Below are 20,832 nucleotides of genomic sequence, written 5' to 3'. Positions count from 1 at the left end.
AACGTAACCACAGAAACAGCAAGTTCCTTGAGCATGATAATGAACTGCCTTTTACTTATATATATATATATATGTATATATATGTGTATATATATATATATATATATATATATATATATATATATATATATATATATATACTTGGAAACGCCTAACGTTACTGGAATGATTCATCCACTCTTTCCCAATGTTGGGATCAGAAGGAAGGCAATGCAAAGACTGTTTTTCCACAGCTTGTCTCCGGGGCATCATTGTTTGGTTTCTGCATAGACCTGCGTTTGCGTCTCTTGTTATTATTACTACAAGAGTCGCGAAACGGTGGGCGTGGCTAAACAGCTAGTGGCGGAGAGGTAGGCGTTGATCTTCATCCGTGGAGGCGGTTCTTAGCAACGCAACACTGTTGCCAAAGTGGTACATTACACAACCTGTCATTTTTTTAGACTAACGAAAAAGTTTAGTTCTGAAACTTCCAGGATGTTTTTATAGTACAATTACATTTTTTATGTCAACGGATCAATGGAATTTGGATTTCTCAGTTTCTTTTTATGTCAGAATGTGACTGTGCATCCACAAAGAGTAATGCATTTTTCACTTTCTGTAGATTTAAATCACAAATATAGTTTTAATGCAAGTTAACAGAGTTTGAGGTGATGGGCTGTGTGAAAAAAAACATCCAACTGCTGGACCTCAAACTACTCAAAAGTCCCCCTCAGCCCTTCACTCTAAAGTAACTGCAAATTGGCATACTATTGAAGTTTATATAAATCATACTAGGCATGTTTAGGTGAAAACAGTTTATTAAAATGAACGGATTTAAGGACAAAATGAAGTTTTTTAGTATTAACAAGACCAAATCTAAACAGTACCCCATCTATGTAGTTGAAGTAACACAAAAGTCAGAATTATACATTATTAACTAAGGACATCAGATGAACTGGACAAAGATTGTTTTAATGCTACAAACAAGGTTGGAGATTGAGAAAGCATGTGTACATTTAAATCATCGTTTGCTTCCAGTTTTAAGCTTGGTTTGTCACATGGTTAAATTCAAGATTTGACGAGATTGGACAAAGAAAAAATGGGAGGATTTAAAAAGGAAACAGTTACTGGAGCACAAAATCTATTATGATGATGAGATTATGAAATATAGCTTGTTTGGATGGATAAAATGATTTAAAAGTAAAGAAAAAAAATCTTCCAACCCTAACTGGATACAGACGAACAAGAATAGCAGCAGGTTTTTTGTGGCAAGCTCACCATTGCCCCCAAAGTGCTCATTTAATGGCAATCTAACTTGAGCCCCAACTTCTGTGGCCCAACAGGCATTTATCACAGGCAGTAAGGTGCACAAATCTTTGATCTGGTACATTCACATAACAGGGCTTAATAGGGGCACACATCTCCCATTTGGTAAAGAGCAACACTGCACCTCTGAGAAAGCAAGTGCAGGGAGACCATTTTGATCCTTACCTATGGAACTTAAAGCAAAGTATTGGAAGGCAGAACTATACTAAAAATCTTAAGGCAATTCTGTCAAGAGATTTTGAGAAAACAAACCTAAATGGTAATCCAGATCTGCATTATGTACTCAGAGTGCCAATACAATGCAGAAGGACCCAAGCTTCAGTAAAGACAATGGTACTTGTACCAAACAGTATAAGCACTTTAAGTCACAAAACAGTCCGTGTCCTCCTTCTGGCTACAGACAAAATTGTCTGTGTTCCCAAGTCTTTGATAAGCACCACTGTAGTTCCTATTAGGACAGGTCATCTCCTTTGTCTTTAGGTTCAGTTCAGTAAATGGTGAGACTAACGGAACGGTTCATCTTTTTCCCGATGAGTCGAGAAGTTCTGGAGCTGGATTGGACTGTGGAACGTGTAAGAACACGGTCTGTGGACAGAACCATCTCTTCTGCTGCAGCCTTTGCCATCTGAGCTTTCTTTAGCTCCCTGAGAAACGAAAACCAGACCTCTTATTTCAGTTTAAAAAAAAAAAAAGTAAATTTTCCAACAATACCATTTTTTAATAACAAGTAAAATACTTTGAAATTAAGCCTGAAAACGGTCCATGTAAATGGAAGAATATATCACTTACTTCTGCAGAAGTGCGTTCTTGAATCTCTCAGCATTGAGCTCTACACGCAGCTGGTCAGCACTCATTCTAGAAGCAGTCAGAAGAACGGGATGTCTGATAAGGTCAGAGGTTGAGGGTCGCCGTGCTGGGTCAGGATGGATCATAAGCTGTCAGGAGGATATATGCACATTTTAATCAAATGTTCAAGACCCCAATCAATGCAGTACTGGCAGAAACTGAAATCACTAAGAGAGAAGTTTATATGATTAATTCTCTTTATTGAAATTGATTTGTAGTAGAAACCCTACCTTTAATAAGCGTAAAAATTCCTGAGAAAGCACTTGTGGGATATGGGGCAGGATGCCCTGTCGGATTTTATGCCAATTTTCCCCATTAGTGGGAAGGGGCTCTGCTCCAGAGGTACTGACTACAGTCAGAGCCAGGGCAAATATGTCTGCCTTTTTCAGGTTACTGTAGTCCTGAAGGCAAGAACAGCAAAATTAGTACATGACAAAAAACTATGACCTGCCAGGAATTTCTTTAAGACCAAATATGAATAAAAGTGTTTACCTCTTGAAGAACTTCATTTGCCAGGTATCTGCTGTCACCTTCTTCGACTTGTGGACTGGTTACCGTTGTAACATGACCTAGATCACCTGGTAGAGAAATTACTGTCAAAATCTTGCCCAGTTAATAAAGCCAAATCGCGATAAAACTTTACCATCATCTGGGGATGCAATTTTATTATCTTACCTATTTTGTACACTACACTTGTGATGGGACCATCTTCTTCATCTTCAAATTCCTCTACAGTGGCAACAGGTTTGCGTGAAATGAATATATTGCCTGAAAAAAAATAACTAATTAAAATATATATATATATATAGAGAGAGAGAGAGAGAGAGAGAGAGAGAGAGAGAGAGAGAGAGAGAGAAACAGAGAGGGAGAGAGATTATAACTCCAAAATACATCAAAAAGATATTTTAAAGGGTATAATGAGCATATACATACTTGGCTTGATATCCATGTGAACAAGTGCTGTAGAGTGAATGTACTTGAGTCCACGAGAGACTTGCAGCAGCAGATCCTTCAGCTCCATCTCAGACAGGAAGTGTAAGCGTCTATTGTTCTCAGCAATAACATCAGACAGGGTTCCTCCATTGCAGTACTCGTTCTGGATCAGCATGTGGTCATCTTCTGCCCAAGCAGAATAATACCTCACGACATGGGGGTGCTGTCCAAGAACTGCATGTGCATATACCTCACGAAGTGCATTTTGCCTATTGGGGTAGAAATCATAGGAATAAATAAAAAGCAATAAGAATCTCCATTCAATAGATGGTGTTACGAGGTATAAAATAGTATTAAAAAAGATGTTATGTTCACTCACTCATCCACAGAGCCTGCCAGGGGCTTTTTAGAACGTTTGATGGCATAGATACAGCCATCCAACCTCTTGACACATTTGAAAACAGAACCAAACTCTCCAGAACCAATCTTCTCCAGCTCATGGAATTCAGACGTGTATCTGGACATCATGTTATTCTCCATCATAGTTATCCTCTGTGGACAAAATCAGTTTTAATTAAACATGAAAATAAAGCAATACTTAACTAGAGTAAGTAGGGGTGCTTTCATACATAAAAACATACATAAAACTAAGTCAATAAAAGTAATTCATAATTTTTTAATTAATTAAATTTTACCTTTGAGGGAGGAATGAGCTCATCCTCTATCTCAGGATCACTTGCATCCATGTCCTCCCCACATGAGCTGCTAAATAAAGACATAATTAAAAAGGATGTAAATACAGACATCAAACAATAGGGGCAGCAGAGAAGCCTGACTAAGCACGTGGCGCGGTGAGTGAGCGAACACGAGGGGCTGGTTCGTCTCCAACTTTTTGTCTTGGAACATAATTAGGAAACGGATTTAATGACCAGTCAGTCCTGCAAACCTGTGCCACACCTGTTCAAGGTGGACAGAGTGTTTCATTCTATTAAAACTACTTAACGGCGGTCCGTAAACTAGAGGTTAACTTGTTTGTGAAAAAAGCATGAGGAGATGCTAGAAAAGACATGTTTGAACTATGGTTCAACATACTCATTCCAGTGTGCTCGTTTCCTGTTATTTCTTTGTAGTGTCGATGACTGCATCAGAATGGAGTCTGGTGTGAAGGGGTTGATGTTTACTAGGGGTGTCTGGTTTCTTCTTGCGTCCAGACAGGTTTTACTGGTGGAATCCACATTAGAAAACAGGGTGACTCTCCGTTCCGTCGATACCATCGTCCTGGCCTTAGACAGTAAGCTCTGTAGATAAAATGATATGCATAATTAACTAATTGCATTCCTGAAGCAAACATCACAGCAGAAGAATCGGTCTCAAGTCAACACACAAAAACAGGGGAAAGCCCTAACATTACACATTTCAGATGATGTAATGATGTGCTGGTATCAATAGACTGATTCACTGGTGTTACACAACTTTCGTCCAGTATCTGGGTCAGTCTCTAGGTGAAACTCATCCAACTGCTTAAGGCTCAGGACTGCCTTTTTAAATCTTAATTTTCGAAAAATAACAATAACTTGGGGTGGGGTGGGCTAATGATACAAACGTAAACAAAATATAAAAATACAATTCTATATTCACGTATATTCACACCAAATACAATTTCAACTTTTGTCTATCAGTGAATACGAACCTTTGGGGTGTGAGGGGTGTCAAATAGGCGGAGTTTTCTGAAGGTTTTATGGGGTGGTGTATCAGGACAGTCCGGGACAGGAGAGCTGGATCCTTCCATGTCATCATGAATGTAACTCCTCTCAGGTGAACTGTCGTAAGCCTGGGGACTTTTTCTTGGCGATGGAGAGCGTTTCATGTAAAAATCTGGTTTTGCACGAGACGGTGAGCCGAAGCCCTCCTCATCCCAGGACTCGTCGTCGTCTCTGGTTCGGCTGAGAGGACTACTGCCGCCGCCCATGTCCTCCGGCCTCTTACCGCTGCTGCGCCGCACGGACACCGGGGAGTCCAGCTCCGTGAAGCCCGACTCGGCCCCGGTGCTGTTGTTCGGATCTTCAGTACCCTCTTCTTCACCATCACTGGCCGAAAACTGCAACTTCTGGCGAACGGGTTTAAGATTTGGAGACTTGCCGTGCCTCCGTGTAACGAAATTCATCTTTTAGGCAAAAGTTAAGTTTTTGTATAAAAAAAAAAAAACAAACACACAAAGCAAGTGGTTCAAAACTATAAAACACAGCCTAACTGGCTGAAAAATAAGGCAGAGATTGTGGTCTAGATAAACATATCTATTACGGGTCTTGCAATACACCAACCCGAGTGCTGATGAACGGTCTTGAAAAACGGCGATGTGATTCCCAAATTGTTCCGAAAGGAAAACAGTCTGTTAGATTATCCGAGGAAAATGTCTTCTCTCGCTGAACGATATATCCGTGACAAGTCCAAACAAGCTCGGTTTAGTCGCATAAAATCCGAACGACGTTGTAATCGTATTAACCAGTGTCCACGGCGACGTTTCAGGTGAAAAAAATGGCTGCTTCACAAACTTCCAACTGATATCTAAAGAACTTAAAAAAAGAATCCTAATAATAATTACGGGATATAGGAGACGCCGAACTAAAAGGTCAAACTCTCAAAACATGTCAAAGCATCCAAAATAGCAACGTTTAAGACAATAATGTTTACGAAACTATTTTGAATGGCGAGTTACTCCTCCCACCAACAAGCGTGGTCAGTCTTCCCGCGACCGTTGGTCATGTGACGTGGAATGTTCCAATGAGTGCCGACTTCCAAAGTTTAAAAGATGGGAGGAGCTGTACTTAAGCAAGTCCCTCCCTCGAAGTGCCCAAGGAGGACTGTGACCTCAATTTGGCGCGAATGCGTTTTCACATGTGTAACGGTCTCGTTTGATCTTGGAGTCGATCTTGATCAGCTTTCATTATGACACAATGTGATCCTTTCTTGGTGACAAAGGAACACATTAAATGAATTACATGACATTATATTTGATGAGATTAATCTTTTTGTGTGTGTGTGTTTTCATGGTTGTGTAAATTAGCCACATGGGTTTGTTTTGATTGCAGAGGTTCTACAGTAGAATTGCAGGCAATCCGTTAACAATAGCAATCACTTAAGGAGTCTGTAAGCTTCATTATTGATTTTTTTTTACATAAACATTAACGGACTTTGCAGTCATTTAGTATATTGTACATAAAGCCCACCGTGTTTGGAAAGTACCCAGTATGTATATGGTAAATATGAATTGAATGCTAACCAGTTTAATTTTTTTTTTAAGTTAAAGAATACAATACAATGATTTTTTCTTTTCTTTTTTTTATCATAATTGTAGACCTTTTCTTAACAGCTTGCAAAAAATAGCATAATCAAATATATACAGAAAAAACTCTACTTTTAAAACAGTTATGTACATATCCACACAAAAATATCTTCTTGGTATATAGCTATTAGCATTATGAAAAACTATGATGCTTGACAAATTTCAATACCCAGACTTGCATACATACACAATCACTCACAACACATCGACCCTTGAGACGTTTAGTTCACAGTGATAAGTTTTACAATGTGAGTTAATCGTCCATGCCAGGGGTTTCTCCTTGCTGTATTCTTGATGCTATTCTGATGGCTTCTTCTAGAGAGGGCTGATCACTGAGCTAAGAGGGGAAAAAGTGAAGAAGAAAAAAAACATGTTTACAGATGCAGTTCAACAAGTAATTTCAAAATTGTTTTGGTCAATGGTACCCACAACCTAACATAGGCTTCCCTTTTCTAGAAAACAAGACACTTCCCCTTTGTTGGCAATGAGGGCACATTAATCAGAAATGAAAGGCACGTCGGTGTAAAGATTAATACAAGGTTGATTTGACTAGACCAGTTCGCTCAATTAGTTCTCCATTAGTGCAAAATAAAGGCAAGTGATACAATGACTAATCATAATTATTATATTATTTTCTGCTACTGATTTTAACTATTTTAAGGTTTACTGTCACAGCCACAGCCATTCTGCACTCATTTTCTCTAAATGCTCCATAAAACTGTAAATCACATTTATGCACATTAAGTCATCAGAAGAAAAAAAGATTTTTGCTTCGGTGTAAAATTTCCTTTTTTTTTTAAGTGGAAAAAAAAAAAGTAATTTTTTTTTTTTTACATTTGATCTGGCCTAGTTTAATATAACTTATATCATGCCGAGATGCGGAGCGGATCACATTTTCGTTCAAAAGTTTCCAAACGTAAGACCTACAGGACCATAATACCAATTCAATTGAGACCTACATCATTAACACGCATCCTAAAAACACACATCTAATGGAAATAAGTTGCAAGCCCCAAACATACAGTCTTTTGAGAATAATTGCATGTTCCCACCCTAAACGGAGCTTGGAAGGTTTACGGCATTAACTGCATTTTATTATTTACTCTCAGGCAAAGTAAACACATGATTTAAGTTTTGCCACCCCTCCCAACTGTGCATGTTAATGTGACTGTGAGAGGAAGAGTCCATGACGTGTGTGTATATGTTCTATACCTGCACAGCTATGTGTGTGCCGTTAGAAGTAGCCAGCAGAGTGACTGGGTGTGGGCTTGTGGAAACAACATGCTGTTCCTGATCTTGTATGAGCTCCCCCTCTTCTGTCTGGTACACAGACAGATCTGGCGTCACAATAGCCACCTAAAACACAAATAAACATTTTACACAATAAGCTCAACTTGTATTTAGTTATGTAATGGAGTTCCACGGTAGAACACAAGCTTGTAAAAGGGATGGGCCAATAAAAAAAATGGTTGTCAAAAAATTGGTCATATTTTACTCGTCCTCATGTCACTGCAAACCTGTTTGCATTTATTTCTTCTGTGGAGCAAGAAAGATTATATTTTTAAGAATGTTGGTAACCAAACAGTTTTGTGTCCCACTATCTTTCATAATGTGGACAAAAAATGCAACAGAATTTTGAAATGGTAATTGATTACCAACATTCTACAAAATATCTTCTTTAGTTCCACAGAAGAAAGACATTCATACAGGTTTGGAACAACATGAGGGCTAGTTAGTGATGACAAAATGTTCATTTTTTGGTGGACTATCCCTATACAGTAACAACACTTACCTGTCCCTCTGTACCATCTGCGGACACCATAGTAACAGAATGTGCTCCCCCTGAGGAAAGCATTGCTTCATGTGCTGGGATGGTTATGGTGGTTCCTTCTTGTGTTACCATGGTAATCGTGCCTCCCATGGCCTGAATATCTGCTTGAGACAGAACCTGAGAGGGAAAAGACTACAAGTATTTACCTGGAAGATAACTGCATATCAACTACCTTCCAATAGCTTGTATTACAGTAGTATGAAGTACGAGTGTGAAGTCTGAGTACAGTACTTAAGTATGAAATAAAATAGGTCCTGATGATATTGTGTGTGATCAATAGTGGTCGACATTTATGCAAGTCATCACTGACCTGTTGTGTGCCATCCTGAGATATGAGAGCCACATGCTGTTGTCCCATGAGCTCTGATCCTGACACCTGCTCAGACCCAGAGTCATCTTCCACTACTGCTGGAGTATACATTAACCCAGGGTCATCAATGGCCTCTGAAAAAGATGGAATTTTTAGTTAATCAATATAAGATGGTCATTGTTTGTTGCCAGACAACCTCAAAGTAAACAGACCTGCTGGAGGCTCAAAATAAGCTTCTTGTTCCTCTTCTATGGGCTCGGTGTCATTGTGTGCTGTCCGTTTATGCATGGCTAAGGTCGAAATCTGCTTATATGTCTTCCCACAGTGGTTACAGTTGTAGGGTTTGCAGGGTGTATGAACTACATGGTGCTTGTACAAGCTGGAATATTCAGTGAAACGCTTGTCACAGCCAGGAACTGTGCAGACGTAAGGCTTCTCACCTGGATATGATAAGACAAACATACTTTTGAGCTCATAGTGTGAAATTATACCTTATTTTTGTAAAAACAATGCTTGCAACTTCGAAGCTTCTGATTTCTTTGAAATGTATGCTTAATTTGATTTTGGAAGCAGTTAGAGCAAATAGGAAAAATACCTGTGTGAATCCTCATGTGGTTTTTATAATTGGTGGCACTAGCAAAGGCCCTTCCACAGCTGGGTTCAGAGCAGTAGTAGGGCCTCTCGCCTGTGTGAGTACGGATGTGAACTTTACGAATGTTGGATGTGGTGAAAGATCTCCCACAGCCTTCAAATGGACATGTAAATGGTTTTTCGCCTAAAATATGAACAGTTATGCAACATTAAATCACAAATTTAAAAACAGAGCAAAGTTTTACAAATAATTTTAAGACAACATAATATTATAAACTAGATGAAACCATTATAACAGGCCAGGTAAATATGACAAACACCTGTATGTGTTCTTGTGTGTTTTTGTAAGTCTCCAGAGGTTTTGAAAGACTTGAAGCAGTTAAGCTCCTGACAGCGATACGGTTTCTCTCCAGTGTGTGTTCGGACGTGACTCTTGAGACCATACCCTTGAAAACAGCAGTGAGAAAATAAAATAAAAATGCATGTGCAAAAATGTTGGAAGAGAAAAAAAACGTTTTCTGACAAATCTTTACCTGTTGCAAACTTTTTGCCACAACCCATTTGTTCACAAGTGTATGGCTTATCCCCAGTATGAGATCTTTCATGTACCTAAAAATATTTCCAGAAGTGGATTAAAATTAATACAGAGACAAAGCACAGATCCAAACACGGTGAAATGTGTACTGTATGTCTTCTCTCTTGCGTGATTTCACCTTCAGATGGTGAGCAGTAGTGTAGAGTTTGCCACATCCCTTATGTTCACATCTGAAGGCTTTTTCCCCAACATGCTGGACTCTAGTTAACTGGCTGTCTTGACCCTGCAGTATAATCTGAGCACACAAAAGTGGGTCACTGCTTCATTAACCTGCAAAGTATTCATTTTATAAATTCCGTATTTAATAAATGCAGAAAATAGTTTTCAGTAGAGACAGTACCTGCATATGCACACCATCAGAGTCCCCTCTACCAAGTAACCCAGTACTACATTCTGTGGCCTCCATCTGCAAAAAATATGAAATATATATATATATATATATAGAGAGAGAGAGAGAGAGAGAGAGAGAGAGATTTTGTATTTTTTTTATGGATTTGAGGGTAAATTTACATAAACTTAATGCTTTCTCTAAACATGAACAGTAATGTGATACAAATTAACAAAAAGGAGCTTCATATACAGTGCATAATATATATACACAAGTTTAATTGGTTTAGCATTCCATTACACATTAATTTATGAATTAACACAAAGAATAGGTGAACTAAACCATATGAACACACAATGAGGAATACGAATACAGAATAAGTGACAGGGTAATGATCTTAACCTTAGCAGAGTATTGCTCCAGCACACTGATAGTCTCAGCATCAATTGTGCCCTCTGTCTGTAAGTCTGCTACAGTACCATCTGCCTGAATGGCCAAAATAGTGTTAGATGGAGGCATATGTTGAATATATGCAGTGGTGCCATCCTCCAGCTGAACAGCCTGTAAACCGCCCTGATCATATGATTCTAAAAAGATGAAATACATGGAGATTTGCTCATTTGATAACAAATCCAACATTTAAAGGAATCATTCACCCAAAAATTCACTGAAAAAAAAAATACAATATTATGGTTAGAGGACTCCAGAAGCAACAGTTTGAAGTTAAAAACACCTTAATGGATTTGTTCATTACAAACACATGAATTCTCCAAATCTGTTCAGATGAAAAAACTAATTCATCTACATCATGAATGGCCTGAGCAAATTTTCATTTTTGGGTGAACTACTCCTTTAAGCTGAAAAGGAATTTCTTAAAAAGAATATAGTGTCTGTATGATACACAATATACAGTAATAGATTTTTTTTAAGAGACAGACCTTTGGGTGCATGGATGTAAGCAGTTGTTCCATCCTCCAGTTGCACAGCTTGCCCATCTTCTAGTCTCAATCCTTCTCCACCTAAGAAATGTTTAAAAACATAAAGGCAAATGTTGTATGGTCGTTATAACACAGAAGTTGTCTGTGTCTTATCTAGTCTTATCGCAGTAAGACAGTCACTGATCATAAAGCTGCATCTATCAGAATGAAATCCATATGAAATACCTGATTTAGACATTGGTAAGTGCTGGACATAAGCAGCAGATCCATCCTCCAGCTGAATCACTTGTCCTTCCATTATTTTATTTTCTGTGAGAGAAACTATTGTATGCTGTAAGATTTGAATAGTGACCAAGCAGTAAAATTTGTGCAGGTTTTGTAACTACACAATATTTGCTGTATGATAAATGGAATGCAAGACATCCTCAAATGAGTTAATAACATTCCTTAGTATTTTATTTCTTAAATATAATCTATAAGTCAGATGAACAACCTGATATATATATATATATATATATATATATATATATATATATATATATTAGTGAATATACAAAACCTTAGTGCAGTTACAATACCTTTAGGGCTATGCTGGATGTATGCTGTGGAGCCATCCACCAGAGTCACAGCCTGCAAACTCACAGTGTCCATTCCCTCTATGCTGTCATCTGTGTGGTCACAGTTGGCCATTATGAGTCAACATTGCACTATGAACAAAATATAATATTGCTGTATAGATTTTATACACATCCATCTCACCTGCAACTGCCTCAGTCAGGCAAAGGGTGACCTGCTGTGGGTCCCCATCCATACTTTGAAACTCCATGCCCTGGGTGTCCCGGTTCACCTGGGCTAAGAGCATGATTCTCCTGTACAAACCAACCAACAGCCATTAAAGATTTATTATTAAAACCCAGAGCCAATCAAGGCCTTGATTTATTGGTGGGTTTTTTAATACTCTTTATTATTTAAAAAAAAAGAGACAGATAGTCCAATAACTACTTGTATGTCCCTAAATTTATTTCACAATTACTTTAACAATATAAATTTGACATACTGCAAACATAAACAGAAAAAATAAATATATGGCAGGATATTATATTCTTATAGTTATCAATTATGACTCTTGATTTTGTGCTTTAGTACTCCTCCTGTATGGCCCAGTTTTTAAAGATTTTAACATATTAAAAAAAAAAATCTTATATAGTTAATTCTAGTACTATTACTAATCCAGTATTGTTTAGAACTGTTCTTGTGTGACTTGCTCATGTTCTGTCCTATAGCAAGTCATTATTATGCATTTCTTAAGACTAACTAGTATCTGTTTTTGTCCTAGTACTTTCACATTTTAAAAATACTTTATTCATTATATAGTTGTATTATAACGGTGTATTGCGATTCAGAAATCAACTGGTAGCAGTCCAATATTAGTCCAGATATCAACTGACTAGTAGTCCAAATGTTACGGGTACCACTTCAACTAATAACTTAAACAACTAGAAATTATTTCTTAGATACTGTTTAAATTCCAGTAGATACTAGTTTCTCTTTCAGCTTTACGTTACATTTCTTATCTAACTTCTTTTTATTTGCGTTTTTACTTAACATATACTTATGACTCATGGTGTTATGGTTCACTTAAGACTCTTCTAGTAATATAAATCATGTTACTTGTACCAATTAAACACATTTTAGTATCTATTCAATTAGTAGTGATAAAATTAAATATAAACCAGCAATAACTACAATACCTAATAGTCAGGAATTAAAAAGTGAACCACTGATCCCCAAAGGATTCGATGATAATTTGCCACTATTAGAATATTAATATATGTATGCATTACTACAATTATATATATATATATATATATATATATATATATATATATATATATATATATACACACACAACTTACAAAGTATAATATTAATAATAATATTTTATAGAATAAAAAATGGGAAATGTTAAAACTCCCTGCCGTTGAATAAACTGGCTAGCTTTCTTCAGAAAGAGTTAATATTTTTTTGCGATTCGGCACGTGTCGCATGCAAATACTGTGTTAACGCGGGCATTTCATCACTAATGCCCATTCTAGTCAAATAGCTAGGAAACAACGTTGTAAAAAAAAAATAACACTAGGATTATATAAATATTTAGACAGGAATGCAAAGGCAGCCTGGCTAGAGTTTCTCATAATTTATTAGATGAACAAGTTGACAGGACATATGTCATGCTAACTATTCCTCACATGTTAGCAAACATGCTACAATAATGCTCGCGTTTTACATCTGCCGTTTCCTAATGTTTACATACTAAAATCATCGTTGCGATTCATGTAACTATGAAACACTAAGTAACACAAAGCAATATTGTGCCTTATAAAGGCGTTTAAACATAAAGGACCGATCGTTAACCCACACTAATTTCTCTGCTGCGGTAACTTGACAATCAGAATCGTAACGTTAGAATGTTTCAACCGATTATTTACAACCCCGAGTTCAACTGCCTTTAATAAATAAAACACCGCTTCCGATGCGCTTTCACTCGTTTATTTCGTTCTGCATCCCACATACACTTCCTCCACAATTCCATCACCGCACTCTCCAGCTAAGCGGCGTCTGAGGAAACAAGGCACACTGGGTAAAAACACATTTATATACTAACCTCCGAAAATTTTCCAACAATCCCTTCGTTCGACCACCATGCACCAGGGCAGGAAACGCTATGCAGAAAATACAACCCCAGAACCTGAATATCGGAAGTGTTTCTCCAACTGATCCTTAATACGAATATGTGATTGGCTGGAGCAGACCACCGCCGCGCTCCCATTGGCTGAACGCCCGTCCATGCAAATATGTGCTGTCAGAAATTCTCGTTCAGGGGCACCTTAGGGACGCCATTCGGGTCTGCTGGGTGTATTGTTCAAGGGTGAATACGCAAATCTAGCACAGTAATGTCTGCCCGTGAAAGATTAATTTGGCGGATAGATGCGGCGGGTTTTGTTTGCATTTCTTCGAAAGTAATGACATGCCCAGTGGTTTTATTGTTTTTAGAACAGCACATTTTTACAGTGTATCACAGAAGGATTGGTAGCCATTTTGAATTGTATTATGTCATAGCTGGAGCGAGGATGCTTGGGCAATGCAGTGCAGTAGAAAGGCTTTGTCTTTACTTTTGGAATAGACTTCTGTTTTTGTCTGAAGGAGAATATGGAGTGCTCTGTTTGAAATTATAAAAAAAAAATATTAAACCAGAAGAATATAAATTCTTATGCTATGCTTATTTTGATGTCATTTTAATATGTGATATTTATGCAAAAAATAAAAGCAAAAAAAATCTGATAAAAAAGGGGCTGTTGGGCATTGACAGCATGTATCCCTTGGCACAAATAATATGAAGACATAAGATCCTAAAGACTACAAAAGTCCAGTTTTAAGTTATATATACCATAGAAAAATAAGTGTACATTCCATTGCAAGTCCATTTTTGCAGGTGACTTGCAAATGAAGGAATGATTATTTGAGTTTTCTTGAGCTTTTCTGCATTTGCAATATTCCTTAAACTGTTGGGTCCTTTTTCGAAAACATGTATTTGCATCAGCTTTTCTCACTTCAATGTCGTCCTCCACATTTCTGCTTCAGCAGAAGAGGAGATGACAGTGTATAAATCTATTTTAGGACTGAGAGTCTGTGACAGGATGGACGTCATTGCACTCAAGTTCTAAAATCAGGTTCAGGTTTCCTTTTCTGGTGCAGGATAACATTAAATGGCATTTCTTGTCAAACAACATTTCTAAAAGTTTTATCCCTTCCTTTTATTATTGCTTCTAGAACCCAAAATAATCCTACTGTCAGAATGCTGAATTATAAATAAATGGCACGAGTCATTCAAGAGCCTTAATAAAATTAGTGCCTGTAGAGTGGTTCATTCTTCAGAAAAATCTTTTGTGTTCAGCTGAAGAAAGAAATTCATACAGGTTTGGAATAACTTGACGGTGAGTAAATTATGACAGATTTTCATTTTTGTGTGAACTATCCCTTTAAAACCTGTTTCCATGTGCACATTAGATCCCACTAGATGGACAGTGGCTCACTATGGCAACCTCAGTACACAGTAGAGACAGGAATCATTGTTCAGCAGGTCATTACTAGAGACAGTACAAAACTGTGTTTTAGGAATCAAGAACGGTATGAATGCATTTTTATTTTTATTTTTTTTTATTTGTATTTTCATTTTTACATTTGCTTTCTATATGAAAAGATGAAAAAACTAGGCTATTTGTGTTACCAGAAGTTAGTCGGATCGGTCCTTAATTCAGCTGCGAATGAGCAAATTCTAATGTGTTGCAGATTATTCTGTCAGACTTGATAATGTCATCAAGTCCTCAGGTATCTCACAGCCAAAGTGTCCTTCCCTTGTTCATGGGTAAAGGCAGAAATATCACCTTTGTTCTGGACTCCTCTGTGGGAATGATTGGCTTTTTGGGACCAGTGAAGAATCTCATCATACAAACCTTGATTACTAAAGCTTCACTCAGAGACTCGCTCTTCAACATTATCAGCTTTTCATACAAGGTAAATTTACAATGAATAATTTTATATGTATAAGTTTTTAATGTCTCTTGTTCCGGTATTTGACAATGCAGTATTATTGTCTCCAATATAGATGATGCTGCATGTTTGGTTTATTAATTTTTTTTAATAAAATATAAACCCTGGACAGATTGTCGGTCCATTGCAGGGCTAGGCTTATGTTATTTAAAAAATAAATAAATAAATATATATATATATATATATATATATATACATACATTTAGTAAAATAACTTGCATTACTGGCAAACTATTCTCCTGTTTGACACTGTAAAAGCTGCTTTGACACAATCTGTATTGTATCATACGCTATAGAAGTAAAGTTGACTTGACTTATATTTTACTAGTCAACACCGTGGTCTTCTCACATGATGCCCTGCACCCCTGATGTAGTCTATGAAGCACTGAGCTGGATCCACACATTACAGACAAGTCCTGGCAGAGACCTCCACTCAGCACTGGCCTTAGCTTTCTCTGACCCTGTCTGTCACTCTGTCCACTTGGTGACCAACGGTCTCCCAGACAACCCACCACAATGTCTAGCTTCATTATCAACCCTGGTGACGCGCCCCGTAAATACATTTTACATATCTGACAAGACTCCCATGAACACGGACATATCAGACTTCTTGCAGTGCATTACCTCCACCACTAGAGGAAGCTGTTACGTCATGACGCTCAACTCAGCTGGCAACATGGACCAGGTAAGATATTGAATGTTTGTATTGTGTCCACCACTTATACGGTTTATCCTTTGTTAAGATTTATTTATCTATTTGAAAATTTAATGTTTTTAAACGAACAGATCAGTTTGCTGCATTCAACGGATGACTTGATTCAAATGCCATCATACTCTGAGGACCCATGCCATTCAGTGGACTTCAATCAGGTCCCATTCTCCAACTTCACAAGTGTCTATTCCTTATCATGCTGGTAAGTTTTTTTTTAATAATTTTTTTTTTTATAATTTTTTTTAATTGGAAAGAGAGAAAGTAAGACAAAAGGCAAGAACTGATTACATTGTGGATTTATATATTTGCAGGTGTTCCCCTATGAATCCTTTTAGTACAGTATCATGTGTATCTGCAAGGGTAATGCGAGGTGCTGAGCTTTTTTCTGGCTGTCGTGTGTTAGCCAGAAGAGAGATAGATGGGTTTTACTACCTGGGGACAATCATACATCAGGTACCATAAATATAAAGAACATTATCATGAACACTCCTGGTCATACACACACACACACACACATATATATATATTATTTCTTAAATGAATGGCAAGGTCATAAGAACAACATTAACTTGATATAAAAACTTTTGTAGCATTAACTTAAAATGCATTCTTCCTAAATAATTTATTTCAAAAAATAAAAATACTGACCCAATTTTTAGAAAGTGTATCTTTAAATATAGTCAGCACTTCAATTCAAAATAATACAGATTTTTTTTTTTAATCCAGATCAAAATTTATTAAACATTTTAAACATTTCTTGTCTGTCTCCAGGGCAGAGGAAATCTTTACACGGTGGAGTTTGATAAGTTTGGACCTAAAGGAAATACATTTATGGACACATTAAATACAATTCAACCAATTTGCCAGCCTGATATGGTCAGTCTAGCCAGTGCACATAGGCACAGTATTGTACCAGGAGACACTGTTCTGGCACCATGGGAGCCAGACATGAGACGATATGGGCCTGGAAGAGTCATCTCTGGTATGGAGCCAAGAGATCCACTTAAAAGTAAGATGTATATACAGATTTTGAACCAATACTTTTTGAGCATCATATGAGTGATATGCAGAAATGAATAAACCTAGGGGAATTTGCTCAAATCTATTTTCTCATTAAAGGTGACGAAGGTCTTTTGGGACTCCAGGTTCTCTTCTGGAATGGGATGACAATTCATGTTCCCAAACAGCTCGCAGTATGGATTCCAGCCTCTCATCATGAGCAAATTATCAAAGACCTCCAGCATTATTCATCTCGGCCATGTTGCTACAGGGTTTCCCACTGCGGCACCATGAATTGTTTTGATTTGCCATGTCACCAATGCAACCACCGCAGTCTGTCCTCCATCCCACCATGCCACTGTCCTGTCAAGAGATGCTGGCCAGTGTTCATGCCATCTCCAGTACTAAATAACCAAAGGAGAGATGAGCTGAAGAGGAAATTAGATCTCCAACTTAAAGAACTACAGAGCTCTCAACAGACACAAGTGCCTTCGTGTTCCTCATCATCAGCCTCTGAATCAGATGAGAACGAGGAGGATACTGCAGCTGAGAAACACAGGCCTTCAAGGTCAGAACTTGTGAACCGATCTATAAACACAGACATTTCCTGCCTGAGAAAGCCATACGCTCAACCTGAGACCAGACTGGCCTGGAGATACTGGAAAAGGGGATCTTCAGAACCACAGCACAAGAAACCAGGTAATGGACAAAATATTTACAATATAGCTGTCAAAATGGACACACATAATTAAAAAAAAAAAAAAACTTAATGAAGTGACAGTTTTTTTGTGACCATATATAAAATGTTTGGGGTCAGCATGTTTTTGTTTGTTGACAGAAAGAAATATTTTTATTCGGAAAGGATGCATTAAATTGTTTAAAAGTTACAGTAAAGACACAATGTTGCAAAATATTCCTATTTCAAATAAATGCTGTTCTTAGTCCTGAAAAAAGTATCAAAGTATTTTATCAAGACATTCATGAACACCAAATCAGAACTGTTTTTTTTTAAATAATGATTAAAAATCATAATCATCTGATCATAATCATACTGACCACAAACTTTTGAACAGTAGTGTACTGTACATGGTACAAAAATGTGCAGGTGAACTTAACAATTTAGAATTATTTGGTCTAAATTCAAGTGCAAAAAAAAATACACCTTCTTTGTCTTAAAATACTTTTTGTACTGACTCACTGAGTGTTCTTGGTATTTCAGGAAGAGCAGTCCGGTCTCCAAATGTCAGCCATTCTTGGCCTAGAGACACTGGGAATTCTGGGAGCTCTACAGATAACGCTATGATGACCAATCACAGCTCTTTATTTAAGCTGGTTCCTGATTCACCAAAAAGAGGAGTTAATATGAGGGAAATATTTGGATCAGCACAAGGCCAACTAAACTGATAGTTCCACAGCCAAAGTGTTATGAGTATCGCCAGTGAGCTTTTGCTGATTTTCCCCCCCAGAGATGATATCTGTTTGTAAATCAAACATCCTATGGTTGGTGTACTAATTAAATAAACAAGACTATTATGTAAAATCAAGCAAAACTTTATTAAAGCTTTATAGAATAAACAAAGCAAAATACAAATGCAATAGAATCTCATTATGGCTTCTATGTCTCAATATAAATTCATGGTTACTATAAAGAAATATATAAATATTCCTGAATATTAAACAATAACACTTATGAATACTAAAAAAAAAAAGTCAGTGCATTTACAATTGTGCAAGTCCTCAATTAAGTCACTTTATTTTACACATAATAATATACAGGTGAGGTTCAGAGTTTGAATGTAAGGCTCATGCTTTCTTCTGCTTAGATGTGGACAGTTTCCGTCTGTGGCTATGTGTCCTGCATTGCTGCTGTGATGGAATAGGTGCCTGGAGACACTTCAATAAGGAAATCCTCTGGTTCTGATGAACCCTTCAAACAAATATGTAGATGAACCAAAAGAGTGGATTTGTGGAATAAACTTTGTAAATATGGCCTGGTTAAATATAGTTCCTCTATGCTCAAAACCAACATGTTTTACTATGCTTTTACGTTAAGTTAATACACTATGACATTTCACACTGTGCTTAACCCCAATTTATCGTCAGGTTTTAAAACTGGGTATTGGAACATTTCGCACTTGTACTGTAGAAGCAGAGTTAGAACTGATTTTTACCAGGGTTATGAAACTCTGCACTGGAGCACTGGGAGCACTGTTGCACCATTAACCAAATATGTCCAGTGTGAAGCAATGCGGTGTTAGAATGTTACAACTAGATGATTAGCAACAGACACCTGATCACCCGGCTCATATTCATGTGCTTTGGACAGTCACTGAAAAACTTGATAGCAGTTGCAACAGCCTATGTATGGTTTTATGTAAACAGGCTGCATGCGTCCAATCAATGACACAGACTCTGCAAATATGCAAAGAACATTAACACTGGATTTAGGAATTTACATTGTGAAATGTCAGCATACAAATACCCAGGATTAATTGTTAACCCCAAATAAATTTTAGCAATGTGAAACGTGAAGCAAGATAACCCAGTATTCCATCTAACTGAGGTTTAGAATGACCCAGGGTTAACTATTTCAAGTGTGAAAATCCCTACAATGACAGAAAAGTATGGCATATTTTTGTCAAGTACAGTACTTACAATGTCTCGTCTGATGGCTGCATTAGCATTCTGTTTCTGGTCTGCGGTCCTCAACATCTGCTGGAAATGGTAGCGACAGATGTGTTCTCGCTCTCTGGGCTGAGCAAGGTGCATAGTCTCATAAAACTTCTGTCAAAGAGATAACAGATTTTTTCTCATTCAAATCTCAAAGTGCAAGTTAATGAATAAAGCATTTTCACCTTGCATTGTCTGGTGGTTTCTGACATGTAGCCTACTCTACTATTTTTGAAAAGCATGGTCCAAGTCTGACTGGAAAATTTCGCTCTGTAACACGGGGGAAAGAAAAATCAAAGCATTAGTCTCATGGACATCACTTTTAGTGATCAAAGCAATACCAACTGAGTCTACACATCTCAGAGTTTATTTCATTGTGGTCGAACACGGTGATGAGCTTGGTTTTGTACTAGCTAACAGATCGTCTCTTTGCTTTTTTCAACACCTCCTGTCCAAGTTTAGATGAACGGCGCAGGGAAGAGTCTAACCAGGATTCTTTGGCCATCTACACAAGCGTCCTGGACTGCACTACCATTGAATTTTCGCTAAAGATTTAAACGCATGTATGGCAAAACTACTAACATACGCTTCTTGTCTGCCATTTAAAACCCACAACGCAAAACTTACCCTCCATTTACGCCCAGAATGTCCTTTTTTTGCTCTTTGAACTCTATAAACTGAATATCGCATTCAGACAAAAAATTCCAAACTGTTGCTTCTGTATGTTAGTGATGGACGAGTGAGACTAAGCTAAAGTGAAAGTTGAAATTCATTTCCTCCTTTCCCACGGGTTGCTGGGCAATGAAGCCTTTTGTCCACG

The 20,832-nt window shown here is 37.5% G+C and overlaps 3 protein-coding genes across 4 annotated transcripts; 1 reads left to right on the top strand and 2 right to left on the bottom strand.

The window, feature by feature from the left end:
• Window positions 1–779: 779 nt before the first annotated feature.
• LOC132156207 (wee1-like protein kinase 1-A) lies at window positions 780–5,248 on the bottom strand. Of its 2 annotated transcripts, none has more exons than XM_059565109.1 (10): window positions 4,775–5,248; window positions 4,177–4,382; window positions 3,780–3,849; window positions 3,464–3,636; window positions 3,085–3,353; window positions 2,827–2,919; window positions 2,644–2,729; window positions 2,382–2,552; window positions 2,095–2,240; window positions 780–1,949 (listed from the first exon to the last, which is right to left on the bottom strand). In XM_059565109.1, the coding sequence occupies exons 1-10, from the start codon at window positions 5,246–5,248 to the stop codon at window positions 1,793–1,795; spliced, it is 1,845 nt and encodes a 614-aa protein (XP_059421092.1). In that variant the 3' UTR covers window positions 780–1,792. The 2 variants fall into 2 exon arrangements, with proteins under 2 accessions (XP_059421092.1, XP_059421093.1); XM_059565110.1 differs by having other exon boundaries at window positions 3,780–3,846.
• A 30-nt stretch (window positions 5,249–5,278) lies between these two features.
• LOC132156210 (zinc finger protein 143-like) lies at window positions 5,279–11,725 on the bottom strand. The gene is made up of 14 exons (XM_059565112.1): window positions 11,599–11,725; window positions 11,246–11,341; window positions 11,021–11,101; window positions 10,485–10,669; window positions 10,095–10,160; window positions 9,873–9,989; window positions 9,693–9,768; window positions 9,480–9,605; window positions 9,164–9,343; window positions 8,781–9,008; window positions 8,569–8,702; window positions 8,220–8,375; window positions 7,640–7,783; window positions 5,279–6,764 (listed from the first exon to the last, which is right to left on the bottom strand). Exons 1-14 carry the CDS (start codon window positions 11,708–11,710, stop codon window positions 6,681–6,683), a joined length of 1,785 nt encoding a protein of 594 aa, XP_059421095.1. The 5' UTR covers window positions 11,711–11,725; the 3' UTR covers window positions 5,279–6,680.
• A 2,185-nt stretch (window positions 11,726–13,910) lies between these two features.
• LOC132156208 (uncharacterized) lies at window positions 13,911–19,342 on the top strand. Its single transcript, XM_059565111.1, has 11 exons — window positions 13,911–14,040; window positions 14,976–15,015; window positions 15,089–15,208; window positions 15,371–15,595; window positions 15,960–16,316; window positions 16,418–16,545; window positions 16,655–16,796; window positions 17,115–17,352; window positions 17,463–18,041; window positions 18,562–18,780; window positions 19,166–19,342. The coding sequence occupies exons 4-10, from the start codon at window positions 15,392–15,394 to the stop codon at window positions 18,744–18,746; spliced, it is 1,833 nt and encodes a 610-aa protein (XP_059421094.1). The 5' UTR covers window positions 13,911–14,040; window positions 14,976–15,015; window positions 15,089–15,208; window positions 15,371–15,391; the 3' UTR covers window positions 18,747–18,780; window positions 19,166–19,342.
• The last annotated feature ends 1,490 nt before the right edge of the window (window positions 19,343–20,832 follow it).

Source organism: Carassius carassius, chromosome 13 (genome assembly GCF_963082965.1).
Source record: "Carassius carassius chromosome 13, fCarCar2.1, whole genome shotgun sequence".
In the NCBI taxonomy this organism is placed as follows: domain Eukaryota; kingdom Metazoa; phylum Chordata; class Actinopteri; order Cypriniformes; family Cyprinidae; genus Carassius; species Carassius carassius.
The sequence above is the reverse complement of the archived record's forward strand: the minus strand, read 5'-3'. Positions and strand labels throughout refer to the sequence as shown.